The following is a 12,881-nucleotide window of genomic DNA, read 5'->3' as shown; positions in this document are numbered from 1 at the left end:
CCATAGAATTCAAATAAGGTGTACTTTCTTTTTCAAAAGACTGTATAGCCAAGACTTACAAAATCTACTGGCTGAGGAATTGTTGGATTTATAGTAAAAAAAAAAGAAAGTAACTTCCAAGCTCTGCATATGACACTAAAAATGACAGAATATTTGCCATCAGGACAATGGTCTCCATATGGAGAAAGTAAGATGTGCAAGATTAGTTAGATGCCAGCGTGAACATAGAAGATTTTACAAGTGCCAGTAGAAGGACCCAGGTGACTCCCATGAGGAAAACAAAAAACAAAAAAAACTGCTATGACAGATAATAGCAATGGAGAATTGATGCAGTCAGTGAATGAAAGGTTTACATTTGAGTTTATGATTGGACCAAGGTATTAGCAAAGTGGGGAGGGGAGGGCAAAGAGATACAGACAGAGGAAAAGAGTATAGAGACTGCCAAGAAAAACAGAAGGAACACATTCATAATTTCAATATGTACAAAGTTAAATGTTTCCTAATGATGCAAGTGGTTACATTTTTTTTATACCCTCCATCTAGCTGAGGCCACTCTGGGCAGTTTACAACATATATATAAACCCCTCAAATATAATTTAACATAACAAAGAATAGAAATAATAAAATATGAATAGGCAGTAACTCAAAGCATAAAAATACATCAAAATAAAACATTTAAAACATTTAAGATGGCAGACTTGGTCAGCTAGGTTAGTTAGACTCAGCTGAGTTTGTAGGTATGACATTATCGAATGCCCGCCTAAATAGCCAGGTTTTTAATGACCTTTTAAATATCACCAGTGAAAGGGCCAAACAAATTGCAGGGGAGAAGAGTTCATTCCACAACCGAGGAGCAACCACCAAGGCCCAGTTTCTTGTCTTCTCCTTCCAGGCCTCTCTCCAAGGTCAGCATCCTCGGCCAACCTGTTTGGGATGTTCTTGTAGGATGGGCAGATTTTATTGAAAGTACAGTAGGTGTTCTGCCAAGTAGTGAGGTTCCAAACCATTTATGGATTACTAGATTAAAACCATCACTTTGAAGCTGGCATGGAAATGAGCAGGTAACCAGTGTAAGGTGGCCAGAATTGGGGTGATGTGATGATATTTATTCATATCACTCAATAGTCTGGCCACTGTGCAGAGAGCATTGTAGAAGTGTGCAAAGAGAGTTAAAAAAGAAAAGCATCCATTGACACGATTCCTGTTGCTATTTGCAGCAATTTTGGGGGAGGGAGTGTTTTTAGGATCACATTAGGGGAAAGGAACATTGGAAGCTGCCTGCATAGAGTTAAACCACTGGTCCATCTAGTCTAGTATTCTTGAAACTGAATGGTAGCAGCTCTCTGAGATTTCAAGCAGGTATTCTTCCTTTTTCCTACCTGGAGTAACTAAAGATTTAACTTGAGAATGTCTGTATGCAAAGCAAGTGATCCACCACCAACTTTCAACCCATCCCCTAAACGAATGAAACAGTTAACCCTCTCATCTCTTTATGCTACAGTCCAGATTGGACTTCTCCAAAGCTGTTGTTGTTTTTTTAATTACTGGCTAAGATTCTATTGCATAACTTATGCCTGAGGAATGATGATAATGTCACAGGCAAGGGGTCATTTTCAGTAATTAAAAACTTACTACTTCTGTCCCATGGCTTTTCTGACTCATGTGTATACAAGAACTGTGGGATGTAAGGAGGAAGTCATTACAAAAAATAGCCACCTCTTTATGACAGTACTAGCAGGGGGTGATTCTTGGTAAGTAAAGCCTTCCATGGCTCCCACAGCTTCCACACAATGAAAGGGGTTACATGAAAGTCCATAAAGCCACAGGACAGAAGTAGAAAGTTTAAAGTTATAGAAAACCTCACGCTACCAATGATGTGATCACCCTTCCACAGGCATACATTACACTATATGATTAAAAAATAGCATGGCATCTCACACAAGTGACATATTGGCCAAAATCTCACTCAGTTTTTATGGAAGCTTAGCACAATTCACAACTCACTGGTTATAAGGTTACCTTAGATATTTGCAGTTGTATACCAAGTTGCACAAAAAGGCATGAAACAGCAAATGTCCATGCTAACTTCTTAACTTGCAGCAATTTGCCAATGAAATGTATGCTAATTGTGTTATGCTAGCAAGTAAAAGTAACAGGATTTGCCCATTTAAAATCACCTTCAGATGGCAACAGAAGAAGTTTTAATAAAATAAGGGAAGAAATAGAAGCTAACATAACAAGTTGAAAGCTTTTGGTCCTAATTATCAATGCTAATTCATAATGGAGAATAATAGATATATGTTCATTCTGGGCATGTATTTATTTAATTTTAATTATTTGGGTTATATGGTTCTTCTGAAACTGAACCAATTCAAAGCTGAGACAACATAGTGTTTCATCAGTTAATATGCAGATACTGTCTTACAACAACAGAGTGAGGTTTTCAAAGTATATTTCACTCAGTTTAATGATCCATAACATGCTAATTGCTTTCTGAGTCATTCCTAAAACCTGCAGTATGATTTAATGTCTACTCTTGCCTTTTATTTTGTTATGTCTTCCACAAAAGGTACTTTGTGTGTCATAAAATGCTTCCAGCTGATTTTTGTTTCCCCCAGTGAAAAATTTCATTATAGGCATGAGGTTAAAATTACACACTTCAACAATGGAAGCATCCCATTCTGTGCCAGGTTTATTATTTTATATTGTACAGTATTTTAGAGAGATGTGACATCAGGTATAGAATACAGTCTTAAAGGCAAGTCTGTTCAACTTTTTGATAATATCACGCAATGAGCCTAGACTATAAAACAAAGCCAGATTTTGTTCCCTTTCTCTCTGACTGAGCATTATTAACCCAATTGCACAACATATATTGATTGGGTTGTGTCAATGCTCTGATCACTGTGCTTTTGGCACTGAAGCTTCTGACAGGAGTTTCAGTCATTCAGGAATAAAATTCTCACAAGCATTTCAAAGTATCAGAATGTTTACATACCCACCCCTTCTAGAAGGGAAGAGGAAACTTGTCAGTTTATCTAGGATTAAGATGCCAGAATGGGCCCTTAGGAGAGAAATGGGACATTTCTGAGGCAGAGACCAAGGACAGGAAAGAGATTCTGGAATGTAGGCAGGCTAAGAAGCAGAAGTAAAGTAGGTGAGCTAGAAGCTCAGTTGAAGAGCAGGTGAAGAAGGGAGCCTCAAATAAAAATGACAGGGAAGATGAGGAAGTATTGTAAGAAAGGGCTACCTGAAAAGGAAGGACTGACTTCCCTATGATTGACTGGGTCAGACATTGTCTCTTGACTTAGGAACATAGCATGTTGGTTTATATGGAGCCAGAGCACCATTCCATCTAGCTGAATGTTACTTACAGCGTGTGGCAGTAGCTACTCAGGGTTCTATATCTAAAGAACCTGCACTCCACCACAGAGCTACCACTGGTCTCCTTCTTTAATAAGCCTAATATGTTTAGAAATGAAGGAGCTTTTCAGGCAGGCAAACAGCCTCTTTGCTCTTCTCATAGTGATCGTAGTTGAAGCAAACACACCAGGAACTTTGTTTCTTTTCTGCTGATACTACTGATACCCAAAGATGTCAGAACAGGCACAATATTTCTGTTAACTATCATTCTGTTGTGTGCAAAGCCTGGAATCCATTTCTAAAAGCATTAACAACCATAATTTGAAGACAATATCATGGCTTCATATTCTGGCTCATCAATATGTTTACAGGGCAACACTTCTGGACGTTAAGGATTGGCCGGCTGTATGCCATTGTCTAGAACAGGGGTCCCCAACCCCCAGTCCACGGCCTAGTGCCGGTCCATGGGTTTTGCAGAACTGGGCCGTGAGATCTCCTCTCCCCCCCCCACATGCATACATGGTGGCATGGCATGCTCATGCACATGTACAGCTGAGTGGGCACGTTCATGGACGCGTGTGGCACAATCGCAGGCGAGGGTGGTGCACTCGAGTACCTGTGTGCCCCTCACCCATGAGCATGCCATGCCCATCCATGCATGCGCACCACACTCATCCGCAAACATGCCACACCCATCTGCAAATGTGCCACACCCACCCACGAACATGGGGTGCTCCTGCCCCCCCACGGACCCCACTCCCAACCAGTCCATGGTTCCAAAAAGGTTGGGGATCACTGGTCTAGAGGATACCCGAGTGTACCCCCAATGCTTTCCCACTCTCTGTGGAGGATCCTTCCATGTAGTAAAATAATGCTATTGAAATATTCCACTTCTGGTCAAAAATAGTCTAATTAAGTTAATGTTTTATTTTGATTTAGTTTTACTTATATTTCATACAGGTCCGTAGTTTTAAATTGTGCAACTCTCTGATACAAATAAAGAAAGGATATTCTGGCTTGCTTTGAATCATTTTACTGACTCATTGTTAGACACTGCAGTGTGGAATATTAAATGCACACTATGGTTTCTTAGAAAGAAAAAGTACTAAGCAGATTTTTATGCACACATGCCATGGGCATACAAACAGCAGAACATTGTTCTTCATACTGTAATGTAAGAATGCTTGGAGTTTGCCCCAGCACACATTTTGAAGAGAAAATAAATCTTCATCGCCTTTTTCATGACTGAAGTGGGATTCTTCAGGTAGATCTTAGCTACAATAAAGATCAGCTCTCACAATTTGAGAATTAGGCCTCCAGGGACATTAATTTGCTTGTACACCTCTATTTAATGCCCACCAAGACAACTTAGTGGTGCTGCGGGTTAAACTGCAGAAGCCTCTGTGCTACAAGGTCAGAAGACCAGCAGTCCTAAGATCAAATCCATGCGACTGAGTGAGCTCCCATCACTTGTCTCAGCTCCTGTCAACCTAGCAGTTCGAAAGCATGTAAAAATGTGAGTAGATAATTAGGTACTACCTCGGTGGGAAGGTAACGGCATTCCATGTCTAGTCACGCTGGCCACGTGACCATGGAAATGGTCCACGGACAAATGCTGGATCTATGGCTTGGAGATGGGGATGAGCACCATGCCCTAGAGTCAGACACGACTGGACTAAACATCAAGGGGAACCCCTTTACCAAGACAACTCAGGGCTAACCCTGCCATTACTCAAAGGGAGGCAGCTGTGTCAAGAGGCAGCCTGCCAAAAACTGCAAATTTGCTGCCCCCCACCCGACAAACCCACACAACTCTGGAGGTTTGCTGTTGCTCTCTGGAGATAGCTTTCTTTCTTTCTTTCTTTCTTTCTTTCTTTCTTTCTTTCTTTCTTTCTTTCTTTCTTTCTTTCTTTCTTTCTTTCTTTCTTTCTTTCTTTCTTTCTTTCTTTCTTTCTAATTGTCTAGTTCAGAGGACCTCTCAATGGCAGAGATTTTTGATAGGCTGTCCAAAGAAATTGCCTGTATTGTTTGGAGAAATTGCCCATGCCTTGGCACAGGCAATTTTTGCAGACAACTGACAGAAAATGCCTGGCTCTGAGAGGTCTTCGAGTGCTGGCAATCAGAAAATAGCTTGCTCTGCAGTGAGAGCAATTCCTTCATGCTGCTGCCCATTCAGGTGTTTTGGAAAAGTAAATGTGAGACTAAAGAAGCAGCAACAGAGGCTGAGAAAAGAAATGGTGGCAACAGAGAAAAGTGGTAGAGAGGAGAAAAGGGTAAACAGAAGTGCCAATGAGATGGGGAGAAGCAGTGGAGATCAATGAGAAGAAGGGAAAGATGAGATGGTGGAAGTGGCATGGAGAAAGAACCACCTGGTTTTTACCCAGAAAGCACTCTCTGGCTTGGAGTCTAAGCTGTTTGGAAGACGTTGTCTCGCAGCCTCTCCAGCTCTTAAAATCTTTAGGGGAGGCCTTTCTCTTGTTTTTCTCTTCACAGTCACATCTGATGAGGATGTGAGAAGACACCTGTTCAGTGGCTGTTCCTAAGTCCCAGAATGCCCTCCTTTGGGAGGTGAGGTTGGCCGTCTCCTTCCTGCCCCTCAGATGAAGACCTTCCTTTTTTTAAGACAGCCTTTTCATGCATGAACTGGGCAATGAAGAATTTTGATTCTGGGAGGTTGCAAATTACTTTTATTGTTGTCTGTTTTACTGTGCTCTTAAGGTATTTTTAATTGTTTTAAACTAATTGATTTAATATTAATGGGCAAAATCTTGTTGGACCATGTCCACCTTTAATAACTTATTCTGTTTTATGCTGGCTTGCTTTTTAATAAGTTGTCCCTTCACCAAAAGAATGGGAGAATAAAAATGAATTCGGTATGTTGATAGGCAGGCAGAGTAGAGTAGAGATGAGTCGAGTCAAGTAGGTAGATAGGTAGAGGAAATGGCAGCAGCATGGGTGGTACAGCAATGTGCTCCCAGTTCTCTTGCTACCTCAGTTGGAGTGTCTGGGTCACCTTTGAAACTATCAAAGAACACACATGACTTCTAATGTGAAAAAATATATACAGACTTTGTTTTTAAAAAATTGGCCTAATTAACGTAAGTATGGGGATTGCTTCTGCCTTTCAATTTTAAAAAAAAGTTTTCTCTTACTCTGCCATTTTTAATTTTTGTTTTGGTGACTGGCTCTTGGGAGTTGCACACCTTAGTCCTCTTGTTCATGTGAGAAAACCAGTCACTCAAGGCTTTCATTCAGCTAGAATTACGATAAGTAAGGAAGCCTTGAGAATATTTAATTCAGATCTGCTTTGAGCCTGCTTCTACTTAATACCATATTAAGATGAAAAATGAGGACAGCAACCTGTCATTATTATGAAAACTAATTAGTGGTCATTTTCAAAGCACCAGCACAGAGCAGCAACATTTCACATCGTTCTGCATTTTCAAAGAGAAAAAAAAATCCTGCCTATCTCTCCATCTTGCCAACCACCAGTGTTGCCACAGTGTACAATACTATCGATCTGCTGCATCAAATTATTTTCATCATTCTTTCTTTTTTGACTTTATTTATTTATTTATTATTTAAATATTTTTTTACCCCACCTTTCTCCTCAAAAGGACTTCTCCTTTTCATACTTGTATAGTGTTTCGATTATAAGATCGTTTTACCTCGGATATTCTGTTCCCCAAAAGAATGGTTTCTGAAGTTCACCTGCTGGGAATCCTGTGGTGTTGAGGATAAATGAATAAAAATAGAGATAGAAATTAATAGAAAATTCAGTCCTACTGAATATCAATGGTAAGACATTAATAGAAAACAGGGCTTTTGTTACTTTCCATACTCAAGGTCAATAGAGTTAATCAGTTAACCAAATGTATATGAATCAGCAAAACAGTATGTCCTTGCAAATGAACCAGACATTAAGGCCAGAATGGCAAATTTCAAAGCTCATTTAATAAAAGCATTAGCTATTTTCCCTCCTAGAGTGCATGTGTACGTAAAATGGAGAGCAATTAAAAAAATAGCAGACATAATGTTCAAGTGAATGGCTGATTCAGTTGTACACAGGGGGCAAACGTGTTATTTGTGAGTTGGCTTGTGGAGTAATTCCTTTAGGTAGGTCCTGCTGTTATCTAGACTTGCTCTCTTGATGGCTGTAAAGACCCTGATACTCAGAAATGTGCTCATGTTTATGCACACGGAAGATACGTGTTCAATCTACATTTTAGAAACTTCACCGTATTGTTGAAAACATTTTATACACAGCAGCAGAATATTAAAACGTTGGTTTAGTAGAAAGGAGGGCCATTTATATCCTGCAAATGTTGCTTGACTACAATTACAAATAGCTTTTGGTCAGCCACAACCAATGGTGATGAGTGAGGGCAGTTAATTTATTATATGAATGAGGTGTTCAGGTATTTTCCATTGCCTTAACACCTTAAACATTTAAAAGTATGCTGTGGCATATATTTTCATAGACCAGAATGTGGATAGTCAGCCTAGTAAAATGCAGACTTTCCAAGGAGAAAGGTTGGGGTGGGAAAACCTATAAACATGAATACCAAGAGCCAAATTTCACATCTTGTGAAACACATTCTGCAAAACCCACTTTTCTTTAAAGAATATGACCTATGGACTCCCATTGCCAAGCAGCTAGGAAGTAAGGCAGTAATCAAGAAGTGGTCATTGTGCGTGACGCAGGTTAGGAAGCTTTAAAAGCATACCCTGCACCAACACTGGTCCTCTTGCTCAGGGATACTGGACAACGCACCAGTCCATCCTCTAGGCCAGAGTGAATGTTTGATCGTCAGATGGGTCTGAATAGGAAGTTTAGGCTCCCTGATTGGTATATTGAGTAAATAGATCTTGGGTATTTTTTGCCCTACAGGGCACAATGGGCAAATCAGGGACAGTGTCATATTAAAAAACTGTATGTCACAATTTGGCAGGTAGTGGTGGAGGGAGTGGTAGAGGTGAGCCCCATTGGATGTTATTGGGAAATTGGTCCTCTGATTGGGTAACACAAATCATAAGATGCAAAAACACATGCAGGGAAGGCCCCCTAGGGCAGCCTTGGGGTATGACCAGCCTCAAATCTTGAGACTTAGGATGGAGATGGACCTGAGAATATCTTGTCAATACAGCTGGCTGGCGCAAACCTGGGAATGTACAGCAGGGAACTCATCATGTCTGGACTGGAGATGGGTCTGGAGGATCCACCTGCTCCTGTACTCAGTTTTTATGCACTATCTTAGGCCCCATTGCAGGTTATGGGATTTAAACATTTTAAAAAGCTGCGGACCAAATTGAAAAACATTTCTTGTGTCTCACCTTTGATTTGGAACAACGTTCACACTACTACTTTCATTTAGAAGAAAAAAAGCATCTGCCTGGGTTCACATTTGACCCTGTTTTTCTCATCTGGATTGAGGCCTCACACTCTTGTGCTGGTTTCAGGACAGAGCCGCAGAATTAAACCAAAGTTAAATGAATTAAAATATTAATAAAACAATAAAACCAAATATTAAAATAACAAACAGAGCAGTAGGCTGTGTTAAAATAGGAAGGAGCACCAAACACTGGCATGTGTTCATTTGTGTTCATTTGCTATGATATTCTAAACCTGAGATAATAATAATAAAAACATTTGCCTTAGCGATTCTGTAAGGTGAAACCTTCAGTTACTCCCACTGATTAACTCCCAGGCATGAGAATTGGACCATATGCTTCTGCTTTAAGACAATGCTGAGAGAAATCTTCCTAGGATCAAACTAGACAATACAGATAGCAGAAAAGGACATTAGTGTCCCAGAAAAGTGATTCCCATAGAGCTTTGTGCCTAAGCAACCAAACTTCAAAGCAAGGGCTTTGTATATTTTTTGATGACCAGTCTCAAAACAAAACAAGCCAATTTGCAGGTGACCGGCGGGCGAGACAGTTTGTGCAATGACAGCTAGACATTTTTAGCAGTTAAAAAATTCTCACATCTAGCAACGTTGTGGCTGTAATGTGTGATCTGACCCTTAGTGATCAGCTTTATTCAGTAAAGGGTCAGAAAAGCAAAGCAGCTGAGTTATGTACAAACGTGTAAATGAGCAAAGGAATAGTAACAGGAAGTACTAGAAGAGGTAAATTTGACAAGGTGTTACAGTAGTTAACAGAACTGTACTATTGTGTTGTAACTTGGCCATGTAACATCATTTTGCGGGTACCTGCGAAAGAGTTCTTCTGTGTCATCTGAAAGTTTATTTCCAGCATTTTAAATATCAATTGGCCAAATAATAGTATTGTTTAGTTTCCCCAAATAAAGGTAGTGTCATGCGCTCTCTCTCTCTCTCTCTCTCTCTCTCTCTCTCGTTTTTGTTTTGTTTTGTTTGCCTTTTGTTTTGCAAGATTACTACCATTGCCAAGACCCAGAAGAAAAAAAATGACTACCTTAAGAACTATGCCACAATACTAGACCACAAATGGCCCAGACAAGACACTGCCAACAAGAGTCGCTTAAAAATAGTATGGCAAATTTTCTCTTCATGGTTTGTTTGTCATGACACCTGAGCCCAAGACTCTTGCTTGGCTCAGATCAACCTGGATATTATAGAGAATATATATTCTTTAGGAATAACTCATTAAGAGCACGTTTACTTTCGAATGACCAGGCATGAAACAAAGTGTACCCATGTACGATGGGTATGTGAAAACAACTGTGCGCTTTGATAAGCAGACGCCTTTCACCACTTGAGGGAAGCACTTGATCTTAAGAAAAAATGCTAAGTAGAGATGGACATGAACTGCCCATCTGTCAGTCCATAATGGTTCATTCTTCAGATGCACAAGTGGACACTCTTGCTTCTTTTGCCTGCCTCCTATGGTGAGTGCTCAACTCAAGAGGCAGCATGCTGGGCTTCCCTGCCCAACATCCTCCTCTGAGTGGGTACCTACTGGGGGAGGAAGGGGAGGGGAGCTGGGGCACTCGTGGAACACCTATGATTTTGAAGAATAAGTCCTTATGAACCACTGACAAATATACATCTCACCACTCGCATAGAAATAACTAGTGGGGTTTTTTTTGTTTTGGTTTGGTTTTTTTTTTTTTTTTTTTTTTTTTTTTTTTTTTTTTTGCTGTTTCCTTTCTCTGGCTTGCCAAGGGAGAAACAAATGATAGTGGTTATAATGATAAACAAACAGACAGAGTCTGTGTTTTGTTTATCCACTCCTGCTTCCAGAAGAGCAGTTGGAAAGAGTGCACCAGCATTGTTGCCTTGTCTATGAGAATCAAGAATTCCGGGTTACCATAGGAAGAGAATATGGTCAGCAATTCATTTTTCTAACCGAGTGGCACTGTGGGCTCCACGCACTCTTGCAGAGTTGGTCAAGGGGCCTTCTGATCGCTCTGCAGTTCTGAACTTCTCTAACCACTCAACATTATTTGAAAAACACATTTTTAAAACCATCAAAAAAAAAAAAGAACTAGCAAATACAGGTCACATGTTCATGTGAGAACAGAATAATGCAGCCATTTTACCACAGTGCACAAACCCAGATCACAAGCCCTCAGACACATGTTTTTTCTAGGGATAAGAAACCGAACACACAGTTACAAGATAGGGAATACATGGCCCAGTAATACTACACATGTTGTAGATCACAAACTGAATATGAGCCAATAGTGTGATGAGGCTGCAAAAAAAGCAGATGCTATTTTAAGCTGCATTAAGCCCATGAGGTATTAGTCCCCCTCTATTCAGTAGTGGTTAGGCCTCATCTTGAGTACTGTGTCCAGTTCCACACTTTTAAAAGGATGCCCACAAACTGGAACAAGTTGAGAGAATGATCAGGGCAGCTGGTAACCATGCCCTATGAGGAAAGACTGAAAGAACTAGGCATATTTAGCCATGAGAAAATAAGACTAAAGGGGAGATATGAATGACACTTTTCAAATATTTGAAAGATTGCCACACAGAGGAGGGGCAGAATCTGTTCTCAATCATTCCAGAGAGCAAGATACATAGTAATGGCTCAAGTTACAGGATGTCAGGATTTTGGTTGAATATCAAGAAAAATGGCCTAACTGTTAAGAGTAGTATGACAACGGAGCCAATTATCTTGGGAGTTGGAGAGAACTCCAGCACTCTGACAACAAGCTGTCAGATATACTTGAAAAACTTCAACTACACGCAATTTATTTATCAAAGCTTGTATTTCTAAGAAAGTGTGAATACCCTGCTATTAAGAGAGCAGGCTTCCCGCACTTCCCTTAGAGCACCATTTCAAGGGATACGCTAAATGTAACTCATGTCGAGCAAAGTAAGAAGCAGTATGCTCCTTTGGCCAGGCCATCTGCTGTCTGTCAGCTGTGGTTCCCCTGCTGCCGTTGCCACCTGTTTTGGCACTGATGTATAAGACAGAAAAATTGTAAAAATTTATTTTCTGGGAATTCTAGTCCCTCTCATGGCCCACTGTTGTTTGGAACTTGTCAAATAAGCTTATTCTGAGGCTGTAAAAAACAAATTAATTATATGAATATGGAGATCAAGGTGCTCTTGATCTGAATTTTCTTTGTAATCATCATAACACATCTGAATGTTGGAACTTTCATTTCTGCCATGTGAATCATTAAGTATCTCCATTTAATGTCACTTGTTCATTTCTAATTAAATAGTGTTTTCTTTTTTACATAGTAGAAGAGGCAAGGTCTGAGCATTAAAAAAAAAAATTAGGAGTTTGCCCATACAAATTCAGCTCCATCATGGTCCTTCTTGACAGGTCCTTTAGCAAGCATGAGCTGGAACTCCCTGGGCCCGACAAGGGGAGAAACTGTTGGATCCTACAGTCTCCTGAACTGTTGCGGGGCCAGGAGGATGAATTTCCAGAAGGTAGTAACTCTGTGCCTGGGCTAGGGAAGGAGGCTGAACTGCCTCCCAGTGCCTGGAAACGCACTGGTTAAAGGCATGAACCTGGCTAAAAGACCCCAGTTGAAGTGTTTGGCTGCAGTGAAAGAATCCTCCTGGGGCGGGCATGAGGGTCTCCTTGAGCTCTTCCTCCCATGGGACTTGTAGGTCAGGTCTTGCATATCTTTAACCAAATGTCTTCTACTGAGCCATAGGTAGGACTCCAATATGCCATGTGTAGAAACCTTAGTCTGGTACTAGGACTTGGTAGGAGAAACCAAGTCTCTTCCTGCTTTAGACCCTGACTGTCATGTATCCTGACTAGAGATGGGGGTATCTGTATTCATATACAAATACAAATACCCCACATATTTCAGAGCTTGTGTTGGATTATCCACTCCTGGCAGGATGAAGAGTCTTTCTGCCAGGTCGAAGAGAGGCTAATCCACCATGAGTTCTGGAGCTATAGGAAGGGAGCCCGCAGCCCGCAGCAGCAGCGGAATGGTGAGTGGACGGTCTGGCCCCAGGGGGCTGGACCCTCGTTATCTCCACCTGTGGGGGTATGCATATACAAATACGAATACCCCCATCCCTAATCTTGAACTTTGTTGCCGAGTCCTTGCTGGG

The 12,881-nt window shown here is 40.7% G+C and overlaps 1 protein-coding gene and 1 long non-coding RNA gene across 2 annotated transcripts in view; one reads left to right on the top strand and one right to left on the bottom strand.

Annotated features, from left to right (window-relative positions):
* Positions 1 to 12,881, bottom strand: part of PHEX (phosphate regulating endopeptidase X-linked) — a 153,833-nt gene that overhangs the window by 9,821 nt on the left and 131,131 nt on the right. The window contains exon 16 of the mRNA XM_072994286.2: positions 7,032 to 7,086. Within this exon, the coding sequence (XP_072850387.2) occupies positions 7,032 to 7,086 (55 nt within the window). The remainder of the gene's footprint in view (positions 1 to 7,031; positions 7,087 to 12,881) is intronic.
* Positions 1 to 12,881, top strand: part of LOC140705716 (uncharacterized) — a 452,706-nt gene that overhangs the window by 383,299 nt on the left and 56,526 nt on the right. The gene's annotated exons all lie outside the window — the stretch shown is intronic.

The sequence above is a fragment of the Pogona vitticeps genome, chromosome 3 (assembly GCF_051106095.1).
Source record: "Pogona vitticeps strain Pit_001003342236 chromosome 3, PviZW2.1, whole genome shotgun sequence".
NCBI classification, from domain to species: Eukaryota; Metazoa; Chordata; class Lepidosauria; order Squamata; family Agamidae; genus Pogona; species Pogona vitticeps.
This window is presented reverse-complemented; position numbering and strand designations above follow the sequence as displayed.